The 13,280-nt window shown below is 38.9% G+C and overlaps 1 protein-coding gene across 3 annotated transcripts in view; it reads right to left on the reverse strand.

Annotated features, from left to right (window-relative positions):
* CCDC175 (coiled-coil domain containing 175) overlaps window positions 1–13,280 on the reverse strand; it is a 78,569-nt gene that overhangs the window by 11,769 nt on the left and 53,520 nt on the right. For all 3 annotated transcript variants that reach the window (XR_005790928.1, XM_040477285.1, XM_040477284.1), the window contains one exon: window positions 1,940–2,092. Coding sequence is in view for 2 of the 3 variants with exons in the window: in XM_040477285.1 (XP_040333219.1) it covers window positions 1,940–2,092 (153 nt within the window). In the remaining variant the exon portion in view is untranslated. The remainder of the gene's footprint in view (window positions 1–1,939; window positions 2,093–13,280) is intronic.

A 13,280-nucleotide genomic window follows, 5' to 3' on the forward strand; every position in this document is an offset into this window, starting at 1 on the left:
ATGCAGCCTTGATCTTGTCTCAGTCTGTGTGGCTTGTTGGAAGCTTTTGTAGTAAATCAAAGTGAAAACCCTGTAAGTCAAGTCCAAGTCATCATTCCTGCCCCTCGTTGAACGTGAATCACTGTTTGTAGACTTGCCTAGTTCAGCTGGTTTCCCGTAACTCTCAAATGTTTTAACACACTGAATTGTAACTATTTATTTGCGACTTCCTCAGCTAGACTATGAGCTTCCTAAGGACTTGGGGCAGTGTCTTTTTCATCTCTGTATTCATTGTGCCTTCCCCAAGGCCAGGGATTCCCCAAGGCCAAGGCTTAAAACATTTGCTGAGAGTAGGGATGTAATCAGCAAGATGGAGAGTGGTGAGTGAATACGAGAACAGCACAGGGTCATTCGGGGCCTCGTAGATGGTCAATAGATTAAAGAGAATTTTTAGAATCAGTGTTTTCACATAGTCATCCATTTGCTTACCCATTACTAACATAGCAAAAACAATTCCAGGTATTTTAGTAAATAATCTATGTCATCTTGATAGGAAGACAGTCTTGTGGAATATTTCCATGGGTAGACGAAATGCCTTATGAGATTGTTTTGAGAGCGAGAAGAATGAACATGTATTGCATGCGTGCAGGTTACCGATGATGGCGCCAGGGCTCTGGAGCACATTTACCTTTCCAAAGTGCATTAGTACCTCTTATGCCACTTTAATTCTGCCAAAAAACACTGGTCCTCATACTGGTAGATAACTGCTGTGATTTAAATGATGGAAAAAATTACCCAGAGAGGTAAAGGAATGTTTCCCTTAGTGTCTTATTGCTGTGGGATGGTTTTGATTTCTCTAGCTATTAAGAGTTATTAAAAAAAATATAGAACCTCAGTTTCCTCATGTATAAAAGGAACATAATATCTTATCCACCTTAAAGGTTACTGTGAGCATCAAATGGGACTGAATCCCCCTCCCGTGGCACCGTGCAAAACCCTTGGGATCCACTGATACAGATCCTCACCTTGAGGTCAATGTAGTTTACTGGAAAAAAATGATACAATCGATACAAGACAGACAGACAACCTAATGTTTTAAATGGGTAAAAAACTTGAACAGGCACTTCACAAAGAGGTATATGCGTGGCCAACAACATATAAATAGATGCTTCATTAACCATCAGGAAAATACAAATTAAAACCACAATGGGGGACACCACAACACCCTCCCAGAATAGTTAAATGGAAAAAAAACCAAGGTTTGGTGAGAATGTAGAACCAGTGGTGTTCTCACAGGCCCCGCTGGGAGTTGCAATTACTGCAACTTCTTGAGAGACGGCACTGTGCACTAGAATGGACAGTCCACATCCCTACTTGAGATTCCACTTGAGGGGTATACCCCACAGGAGTATGTACGTATGTTCCCCCGAAATACATGTACTAGAATATTCATGGCAACACTATTTCTAATAGGCCCAATTAGAAACTGTCTCACTGCCCCCATCCACAAAGTATATAACTGTAGTACAGTCATACACTTGAATACTATACATCATTAGGGATGAATAAACCATACTACACTCAATAATAAAGATGAACCTTACAAATAGTATTGAGCAAGAGTGCATACTGTATCATTCTATACATATAATGTTCAGAAACAGGCAAAACTAACCTTTGGTGTTAGAAGCCAGTATAGTGTTACCCATGTGGGGAGGCCAGTGACAGGAAGGGACACAGAAAATATCTGGATACTGTTAGCGCTTTGTTTCTTGATCTGCATGCTGGTTACCCATGTGTGCTCATTATGCGTTTCACTATGATTTGTGCACTTTTCTATATGTACTTTAAGCTTTATTTAAAAAGTGTTAAGAGCTACACTCTCCTTTTCTCCCATAACTATTACAGGTCTAGGCAACCAGTCAAACCACCATGCAAAGTGAAGTGCTCGTGAACTTACTTTTCTTAATTTTTCATTTTCCAGGAGCAAAGCATCTACTTTTAAGTCATGTACATAGATTTCATTTTCTAAGTTCTTGAGAGTTTCAAGATGGCTTTTGATCTTATGGCTTTCTTGGTCTCGTAAGTATTTGAGTTCTTTCTTCACTTTTTCCTGCTCAAACATAAAACCCACAATTAACTCAGAGTTAAATAATCAGGACACCAGTGTATTAGATTGCCCTGAACCACATTCAGAGACGGGGGTCTAATTAATTCCTGAATTATCAGCAGAGGCTATGTGGGAAAACTTGATGTGTAAAACTCCACAGTTGATTCACTTCTGGGAAGATGGTGCAGAAAGAGGATGCTGAGCTTATCTCAACCCATGGACACACTGAGCCACATCTGTGTAACTATCTGTGAAAGTGGCCTGAAAACTGGCAGAACAGACTTTCACAGAGAGGGGCCACACTGAAAAGGGTAGGGATGGTAGAGACTGGTTAGGAACCCAAACCATGGCAAAAATAACCACAAAGAGGAGAGACACCACAAGAAGCCAGAGGAACAGACCCCATACCAGGCACCCCAGGCATGAGGGACTCGCAGTGGGAAGACAAGTCTCCATAATATTTCACTTTGAAAAACAGTGGGGTTTAACTTCTTGAGTCTTTACGATCATCAGGGTTTACTTCCAGTACTTTAAAAAACAGTAGGCTTAGCTTTGGGAGAGCTGGAGGACAATAGGAAACTGAGTCCCCACCCTTAAAGAGTCAGCATAACAAATGACACAACATAGAAACAACTGTTTCAAAAGTAAATCTATGCAGATGTATTTACTAATCTCAGAATGTATGCAGAACGCCCCCAGTCCGAGAAAAAAGGGATCTTTAGGAGACCGTTATAGAACAAAAGTGCTAGCGGACGCCATTTCTCTTCCTCGCCCCACCACCCCATGCTAGTTGGCCAGACACTTGCAGGAAACAGCAGGAATGTTCTCCACCTATCTTGCTGGCAACTAGTGCCCTGCCCCTACATTCCTCTGCAGATCAGCCCACTCAATCTGCCCTACTCCAAAGGCATCCCTCCAAAATGGCTCCAACCATGACACCAACCATGACACCCTGCAAAACAATCCCAGCAGAGACCGGCACCACTCCAAAGTGACTCCTTCCCTGGGGAGAGAGGAAGATATCCACACATACCAGTGTACCCACAGTCCCAGTAGCTGAACCTTATGGCAGCAGCACAATGAGAGTATGCCACTGATCAGTGAGACTGCAGCCCCAGCAGACAGACTGGGGGCAGGCATCTGGATCGGAGTGAGGGCCACACGCAACCATAAAGCCTCTCAGAGGATGATGGGGAGCACCCTACAGTTCTATGCAACTATAGCTTCAGCAGACGGACTGAGAGCAGGCATCTGGTCTGAATGCTGATACCACCTAACTAGACGCCATCAACAGTCCCAGACTGTCTCTTTAACGTCACAGAGACCAAACCCTTCCTGGTGCACCGACAGCAGGCAAAAAGGGCCATTACAACTGACCTGACTGAAGGCAAACGTGGCTCAGCCACAATAGTGGGCTGCACGCAACCCACAAAGAGATGCCACTGAAATGCCTGGTTCTGCTGAACAGGGAGCACCGCATCACAGGACACCATAGGACCTCTTCTTCATAAGGCCACTACTTGTAGCTGAGTTTTCTAATACATAATAAGAAACAGAGTTAGACAGAATGAGGAGACAGAGGACTATGTCCCAAATGAAAGAACAGGATAAAACCACAGCAAAAGAGCCAAATGAAACAGAAATAAGTAACATGCATGATAAACAACTCCAAGTAATGGTCATAAAGATATTTACTGGACTTGAGAAAAGAGTGGAAGAGCTCAGAGAGACCTTCAATAGAAATACAAAATATAAACAGAACCGGTCAGAGTGAAGAACTCAATAACTGAAATAAAAAATATACTAGAGGGAATCAATAGCAGACTACAGGAGGCAGAAGAACAAATCAGTGATATGGATGGATGCATGTTATGCAAAACAGCCAAGCTGAACAGTAAACAGAAAAAATATATAATAAAAAATGAGAACAGGCTAAGGCAACTCAGTGATATCATCAAGCATAATAATACTCACATTATAGGGATCCCAGAAGAAGAAGAGAGAGAGAAGGGAGCAGAAAATTTATTTGAAGACATAATAGGTGAAAACTTCCCTAATCTGGGGAAGGCAACAGACATCTAGATCCAGGAGGTATAGAGAACCTTCAACAAAATTAAACCCAAAGAGATCCACACATAGTAATTAAAATGGCAGAAAGTAGTGATATATATAGATTTTTAAAAGCAGTAAAAAAATTTTTTTTAATTAATGAAGTAAAATAAAACAGTTAAATACGAGGGAAACTCCATAAACCTATCAGGTGTTTTTTCAGCAGAAACTTTGCGGAACCGAAGGGAGTGGCATGATATATTCAAAGTGTTGAAAGAGGGGCATCTGGCTATCTCAGTCAGTAGAGCATGTGGCTCTTGATCTCTGCGTCATGAGTTCAAACCTCATGTTGGGCTTAGAGCCTACTTAAAAAAAAAATAAAAGTGAAATCAAAGTACTGAAAGAAAAAAAAAATGCAACCAAGAATAGTCTTCTCAGCAAGTATGTTATTCATAATTGAAGGAGAGATAAAGAGTTTCGCAGACAAACAAAGTTAAAGGAGTTCATGAGCACTAAAGAGGCCTTACAAGAAATGTTAAAGGGAACTCTTTGAGTGGAAAAAAAACCCCAGCATAACAGGAGTATGAAAACTATGAAAGGAAAAAATTTCACAGGGAAATGCAAACATATAATAAAAGTACATTAATCACTTATAAAACCAGTAAGGAGGTAAAACACAAAAGCAGTAAAATCAATTATATTTATAAAAATCAGTCAAGGGATACACAAAGTTTTAAAAATATAAAGTATGACATCATATACATAAACATGGGGGTTAGTAGAAATTCAGTGCTTTTAGAGTGGGTTCAAATTTAAGTGACCATCAACTTAATATGGAGTACTATACACATAAGAAATTATACGTAAACCCAATGGTAACCACAAATCAAAAACCTGTAACAGACACACAAAAAATAAAAGAGAAATGAATCAAAGCATAACACTAAAGCTTTCAAACTCTAAGGGAAGTGAACAAGAGAAGAAGAAAGGAACAACCATGAAACAGGTAACAAAAATGGCAATAAGTACACACCTATCAATCATTACTTTGTGTGTAAATGGACTATATGCTCCAATTTAAAAACATAGAGTGAATGAATGGATAAAAAACAAAGACCCAGCCATATGCTGCCTATAACAGATTCACTTCAGACCTAAAGACACATACAGATTGAAAGTAAAGGGATAGAAAAACATTTACCATGCAGATGGAATAGAAGCAAAAAGAAAGCTGAAGTAGCAATGTTTATATTGAGCAAAATAGACTTTAAGACAAAGACTAAACCAAGAAACAAAAAAGGACACTACATAATGATAAAGGGAGTAATCCAATAAGAGGTTATAACATTTGTATCAAACAGGAGGATATAGCAATTGTAAATATCCATGCACCCAACATGGGAATACCTACATAAGGCAACTATTAACAAACAGAGGAAGAAACTGTTTCTTTCTATTATTGTTGTATAATAATAGCAGGGGACTTTAATACTCCACTTGCATCAGTGGATACACCATCCAGACAGAAAATCAACAAGGAAACAGCTTTGAATGACACGTTAGGCCAGACAGACCCGACAGGTACGTTGAGAACATTTCATACAAAAACAGTGGATTACACATGGAAACTTCCCCAGAATAGATTATATCTTAGGCCATAAAACAAGTGTCAATAAATCAAAAAAGTCTGAAATCAAATCACACATCTTTTCTTACCACAGCAATATGATACTAGAAATCAATCACAAGAAAAAAATCTGGAAAGAACATAAATACACGGACTTAAATAACAAACGACTGAACAATGAATGGGTCAACCAAGGTATCAAAGAGGAAATAAGGGGCGCCTGGGTGGCGCAGTCGGTTAAGCGTCCGACTTCAGCCAGGTCACAATCTCGCGGTCCGTGAGTTCGAGCCCCGCGTCAGGCTCTGGGCTGATGGCTCAGAGCCTGGAGCCTGTTTCCGGTTCTGTGTCCCCCTCTCTCTGCCCCTCCCCCGTTCATGCTCTGTCTCTCTCTGTCCCAAAAATAAATAAATGTTGAAAAAAAAAATTAAAAAAAAAAAAAGAGGAAATAAAAAAATACATGAGACAAATGAAAAAACAGTGGTCTAAAATCCTTGGGATGCAGGAAAAGCTCTTCTCAAAGGAAAGATTACAGTAACAGAGGACTACCTCAAGAAGCAAGAAAAATGCCAAATAAAAAACTTTACCTTACACCTAAAGGAGCTAGAAAAAGAACAAAGCCCAAATCCAGTAGAAGAAAGGAAATAATAAAGGTTAGAGCAGAAATCAATGAAATAGAAACTAAAAAAACAATAGAACAGATCAATGAAATCACGACCTGGGCCTTTGAAAAGATCAATGGAATTGATAAACTGCTAGCTAGACTCATCCAAAAAAAAAAAAAAAAGGAGGACCCCCAAAAACCCCAGAAATGAATGAGTAGAAATAACAACGGACACCACAGAAATACAAGGGATTATAAGAGAATATTGTGAAAAATTACATGCCAAAAAATTGGACAACCTACAAAAAAATGGATATATTCATAGAAACATATAACCTCCCAAAACTAAATCAGAAAAAATAGAAAACCTGAACAGATCAATTACTATCAATGAAATGAAATCAATAATCAAAACACTCCCAATAAACTAAGTCCAGGACCAGATGGCATCAAGGCTGAATTCCACCAAATTTTTTTTTAGTTTATTTATTTATTTATTTTATAGAGAGAAAGAGAAACTGTGAGCAGGGGAGGGGAAGAGAGAGAGGGATAAAAAGAGAGAATCCCAAGCAGGCTCCATACTGTCAGTGCAGAGCCTGACACAAGGCTTGAACCCATGAACTGTGAGATAATGACCTGAGCTGAAATTAAGAGTCAGATGCCTAACCGACTAAGCCACCCAGGAGTCCCTCTACCAAACATTTAAAGAAGAGTTAATACCCATTCTTCTCAAACTATTCCAAAAAATAGAAAAAGAAGGGAAGTTTCCAAATTCATTCATTTTGATTGCAAAACCAAATAAAGACATTATAAGAAAAGGAATCTACAGACTAATATCTCTGATGAACACAGATGTAAAAATCCTCAACAAATTATTAGCAAACTGGATCCAACAGTACTTTTATTCCAGGGATGCAAGCATGGTTCAATATTCATAAATCAATCAATGTGATACATCACATCAACAAAAGAACAGAGAAAAACCATAGGATCATCTCAATAAATGCAGAAAAAGCATTTGACAAAACATAACATCCATTTGTGATAAAACCTCTCAACAAAGTTGGTCAAGAAGGAACATACCTCAATATAGTAAATGCCATATATGAAAATCCCACAGCTAACATCTTACTAAATGGTGAAAAACTGAGAAATTTTCCTCTAAGATCAGGAACAAGACAAGGATGTTCACTTTCGCCACTTTTATTCAACATAGTGCTAGAAGCCCTAGCCACAGCAATCAGACAAGAAAAAAGAAATAAAAGATATCCAAATCAGTAAGGAAGAAGTAAAAATCTCATGATTTATAGATGACATAATACTATATACAGAAAACCCTAAAGACTACTGGAATTGATAAATGAACTCAGTAAAGTCATAGGATACAAAATTTATTTACATAAATCTGTTGTATTTCTAAACATTAATAATGAAGTAGCAGAAAGTAAAATTAAAAAAACAATCCCATTTACAGTTACATCAAAAACAATAAGATCCATAGGAATAAACTTAACCAAGGGGGTGAAAGACCTGTACTCTGAGAGCTATAAAAACACCAATGGAAGAAATGGAGGATGACACAAACTAATGAAACAATATGCCATGGTCATGGGTTGGGAGAACAAATATTGTTAAAATGCCCATACTACCCCCAAAATCCATAAATTTAATACAGTCTCTATCAAAACAAAAACACTTTCTAAAGAACTGGATTAAATAATTCTAAAATTTGAATAGAACCACAAAACACTCCAAATTGATGAAGTAATCATGAGAAAGCAAAAGAAGCTGGAAGTATCACAATTCCAGATTTTAAGAGACACTACAAGGCTGCAGTAATCAAAACAGTATGGTACTGGCACAAAAAGAGACACAGATCAATGGAAAAATAGAGAACCCAGAAATAAACCCATGCTTATATGGCCAATTAATCTATGACAAAGAAGGCATGAGTATACAATGGGGAAAAGACAGTCTTCTCAATAAATGGTACTGAGAAAACTGAACACCTTACATGCAAAAGAATGAAACTGGATCACTTTCTTACCCTAAACACAGAAATAAACACAAAATGTATTAAAGACCTAAATGTCAGACTGAAAACCATAAAATTACTAAACAAAAACATAGGCAGTAATTTCTTTCACATCAGCCATAGAAACATTTTCCTAGATAGGTCTCCTCAAGCCAGGGAAACAAAAACAACAATAAACTATTGGGACTACATCAAAATAAAACATCTTTACACAGTGAAGGAAATCCTCAAAACAAAAGGCAACCTACTGAATGGAAGAAGATATTTGCAAATGATATATCTGATAAGGGGTTAATATCCAAAATATATATAAAGAACTTTTTTTTTTTAATGTTTAGTTTTGAAAGGCAGAGAGACAGAACACTAGTGGAGGAGGGGCAGAGAAAGCAGGAGAGATAATCTATCTGCAGCAGGCTCCAGGCTCTGAACTGTCAGCACAGAGTCCAACATGGGACTCGAACTCATGAACTGCAAGATCACGACCTGAGCTAAAGATGGATGCTTAACTGACTGAGCCACCCAGGTGCCCTTATATAAAGAACTTACAAAGCCCAACACCAAACAAGCAAACTAACAATCTGGTTAAAAAATGCACAGAGGACCTGAATAGACATTCTTCCAAAGACGACACACACATGGCCAACACACACACAAAAAGATGCTCAACATCTCTAATTATCAGGGAAATGCAAATCAAAACTACAATGAGAAATGGTGGAATAGGAGAATCCTAAGCACACTTCATCCCACAGATACACCTAGATAACACCCACATCAGTGCAAATACCTCACTGAACAACCCCAAAACTGTCAGAACAGACTCCACAGCTAAATGTAGAGAAGAGGCCACAATGAAGAGGAGAGGAAGGGCATAGACATGATCAGGAGCCAAACTGATCCGTGGGAGGAAGGGACACCACAAGCATACAGAGGGGAGAGGAAAAGACTCCTCACCAGGCACCCCAGGCAAAGGGGACCAGCATTAGGAAGACATATTCCCATAACATATGGCTTTGAAAACCAGTAGGGTCTAACTTTGTGAGTTCTTATAGTTAGTGTGTTTACGAATCAGTGGGTTGGGCTCTGGGATGGCTAGAGAACAATAGAAAACTGAGTTCCTGCCCTTAAAGGCAAAGCCCAACAAACAGCCCAGCTGACATACAGCATGGAAGCAGCAGTTTGAAAAATGCCTGGGGCATACAGGAAGGATATTTATTTATTAATCTCAGAACTGTGCTGTAAGGACAGGGATGGTTGAGAGATTTCTCCAAGAAAAATAGAGCTGGCAAGCACCGTTTCCCTTCCCACCCCCTCCCACCCCAGACTAGATACACAAACACCCTCAGGAACCAGCACAGCGCAAATGCTTTCCACCTAGTTTGCTCTTCCTCAAACCTCTCCCCTCCAACTTGGTGAGGCAATTTTCTAAAGTGGCTCCAGGTCCCCTCCCACAGAGGACTGGCAGTGACCTTGCTGGCACCACATGCCCCGCCCCTGCATTTTCTGCAGAGCAGCCCTTGGCAGTTGTCTAGGCCACAAGTTCTCTCCTGCAGCAGACCAGTGCACAACTTTCTAACAATGTGCACCCACCCCCACATGCTCTTATGGACTTGTCCTTGGCAGGAGTCCGTCCGAAGTGGTGCCACAAGCTGACAGTGTGCAAGCAGCCCCAATGGGGCCAGCACCACTCCAAAGTGACTCCTGTTCCTGGAAATGGGGAAGATAACTGCGTACATTAGTCTGAAACCCCAGCAGTGGGCTGGGGGCAGACATATGGTTTACCTTCAGGTCTCATCCACCAATGAAAGCTTCTCAGAGGACAATACAGGGAGAGCATCTTGGCGTTCAGTGCTACCACACCTCTGGAAAATGCCTGGTCTGACTCAGCTCAAGTCCACAGCGGCCCTAAACTGGCCCAAGAACAACACAGGGACCAAGTCCTGCCAACAACAAGCAGAGAGAGCCACTGAAGACACCTGGATCAAAGGCAAATGCAGCTCCAACACAGAAGTAGGGTACATGCAACACATGTAGGAGATAACCGTGAAGTGCCAGGTTCTTGTGAACAAGGGACACTGCACTACAGGGCACTACAGGACTCTTCTTCATTAGGCCACTGCTTTCAAGATCAGGATATGCAGCTGACTTTCTTAATACGGAGGAACAGATACCCAGAGTTCAGCAAAGTGAGGAGACAGAGGAATATGTCCCAAATGAAAGAACAGGACAGTATCACAGCAAGAGACCTAAATCAAATGGAAATAAGTAATATGCCTAATAGAGAATTTAAATCAATGGTCATAAAGATACTCACTGGACTGGAGAAGAGTGGAGGGCGCCAGTGAGACCCTCAACAAAGAGAAAACGTAAAAGAAAATCAGAGATGAAGAACACAATAACTAAAATAAAAAATATACTAGTGGGAATAGTTGGTAGACTAGAGGAAGCAGAAGAATGGATCAGTGACCTGGAGGATACAGTAATGGAAAGCAATCAAGCTGAACAGGAGAGAGAGAGAGAGAAAAAAGACTAACAAAAATGAAAATAGATTAAGGAAATTCAACGACACCATCAAGCATTAAAACATTCGCGATATAGGAATCCCAGGAGAAGAGTTAGAAAAGAGGGCAGAAAATCTATTTGAAGATATAAGAGTTGAAAACATCACTAATCTGGGGAAGGAAATATACATCCAGATCCAGGATGCACAGAGAGCCACTCCCCCCCCCAAATCAATCCATAGATATCCACATCAAGATACATAGTAGGGGCACCTACTATGGGTTAAGTATCCAACTTTGGCTCAGGTCATAATCTCTCAGTTTGTGAGTTCAAGTCCTGCATCCAGCTCTGTGCTGACAGTGAGGAGCCTGCTTGGGATTCAATCTCTCTCTCTCTGCCTCTACCCCACTTGTGTGCTCTCTCTCTCTCTTTCAAAAATAAGTAAATAAACTTGAAAAAAATAAAGTTAAAAAAAAAAGACACCTAATAATTAAAGTGGTAGAAAGCAGTGATGGAGAATATCTAAAGTAGCAAGAAAAAGGAAACAGTTGCATACAAGGAAAACCCCATAAGGCCATCAGCTGATTTTTCAGCAGAAACATTGCATACCAGAAGGGAGGGGCTGATATACTCAAAGTGCTAAAAGGAAAAAGCCTGCATCCAAGAATAATCTACTCAGGAAGGCTATCATTCAGAAAGGAGTTTGGATAGTTTCTCAGACAATCTAAAGTTAAAGGAGTTTATGACCACTAAACCAGGCTCACAAGAAATGTTGAGGGGAATTCTTTGAGTGGAAAGGAAAGACCATAAGCAGGAGTAAGAGAAATAGGAAGTACAAAAGTAGTAAAATTAAGCATATCTATATAAATCATTTAAGGGATTCACAAAATAAAAGGATATGAAGTATAATACCATATACCTAAAACATTGGGGCAGGGGGAAGGAGTAAAACTTGACTGCTTTTAGAATAGGTTCAAACTTAAGTGACCATCAATTTAATATAGACTTCTATATGTATAAGATGTTATACATAAACCTAATGGTAACCACAAATCAAGAACTGGTAATAGATATGCAAAAAATAAACAGAAAAAATCCAAGTATATCACTTAAAAAAGCCAGCATACTGTGAGAATAAAGCAAGAGAAAACAAGAACAGAGAAGAATTACAAAACAACCATACAAGTAACAAAATAGCAATAAGTACATGCCTATCAATAATTACTTTGAATGTAAATGGACTAAACACTCTAATCAAAAGACATAGGGTGATGGAATGGATAAAAAAGCAAGACCCATCTGTATGCTGCCTACAAGAGACTCATTTCGGACCTAAAGATACATGCAGATTAAAAGTGATGGAAAAGCATTTGTCATACAAATGGAAGTGAAAAGAAAGCCAGGGTAGTAATACTTATACTGGACAAAATAGACTTTAAAGCAAAGACTCTAACAAAAGGCAAAGAAAGACATCATGTAATCATAAAGGGAACAATCAACAATGGGGATATTTCTAAATATTTCTGCACCCAACATGGAAGACACAAATACATAGCAGTTAATAACAAATATAAGAAAGTAATCAATAGTAATAGAATAATAGGAGACTTAAATACCCCACTTGCATCAATGGATAGATCATCCAAACAGAAAATCAATATGGAAACAGTGGCTTTGAATGACACATTGGACCAGATGGATTTAACAGATATATTCAGAATATTCCATTCTAACACAGTGGAATACAAATCCTTTTCAAGTGCACATGGGACATTTATTAGAATAGATCACATGTTAGGCCACAAAACAAGTCTCAACAAATTCAAAAAGACTGAAGGTATTACCATGCATCCTTTGTGACCACAATGCTATGAAACTAGAAATCAACCACAAGAAACATTTGGAAGGAACACAAATACATGGAGCTTAAGTAACATGCTACTAAGCAGTGACTGGATCAACCAAGAAATCAAAGAGGAAATTAAAAAAAAATGGAGAGAAATGAAAAATGAAAAATGGAAACATAACAGTCCAAAATTTTTGATATGCAGCAAAAGCTGTTCTAAGAGGGAAGTTTATAGCAATACAAGCTTTATTCAAGAAGACAGAAAAATCTCAAATAAAAAACCTAATCTTACACATAAAGGAGCTAGAAAAAGAAGAACAAAGCCAAAAACGAGTAGAAGGAAGGAAATAATAAAGATTAGAGCAGAAATAAATGAAATAGAAACTAAAAAAAAAAAAAAAAACACAATAGAACAAATGAATAAAATCAGAAGCTGGTTCTTTGAAAAGATCAACAAAATTGATAAACCTTTGGCCAGACTCATCAAAAATAAAAAAATAAAATAAAAAGAGAGAGAGAGAAAGGACTCAA

Source organism: Herpailurus yagouaroundi, unplaced genomic scaffold (assembly GCF_014898765.1).
Source record: "Herpailurus yagouaroundi ecotype Mexico unplaced genomic scaffold, PumYag 141, whole genome shotgun sequence".
Taxonomy (NCBI): Eukaryota; Metazoa; Chordata; class Mammalia; order Carnivora; family Felidae; genus Herpailurus; species Herpailurus yagouaroundi.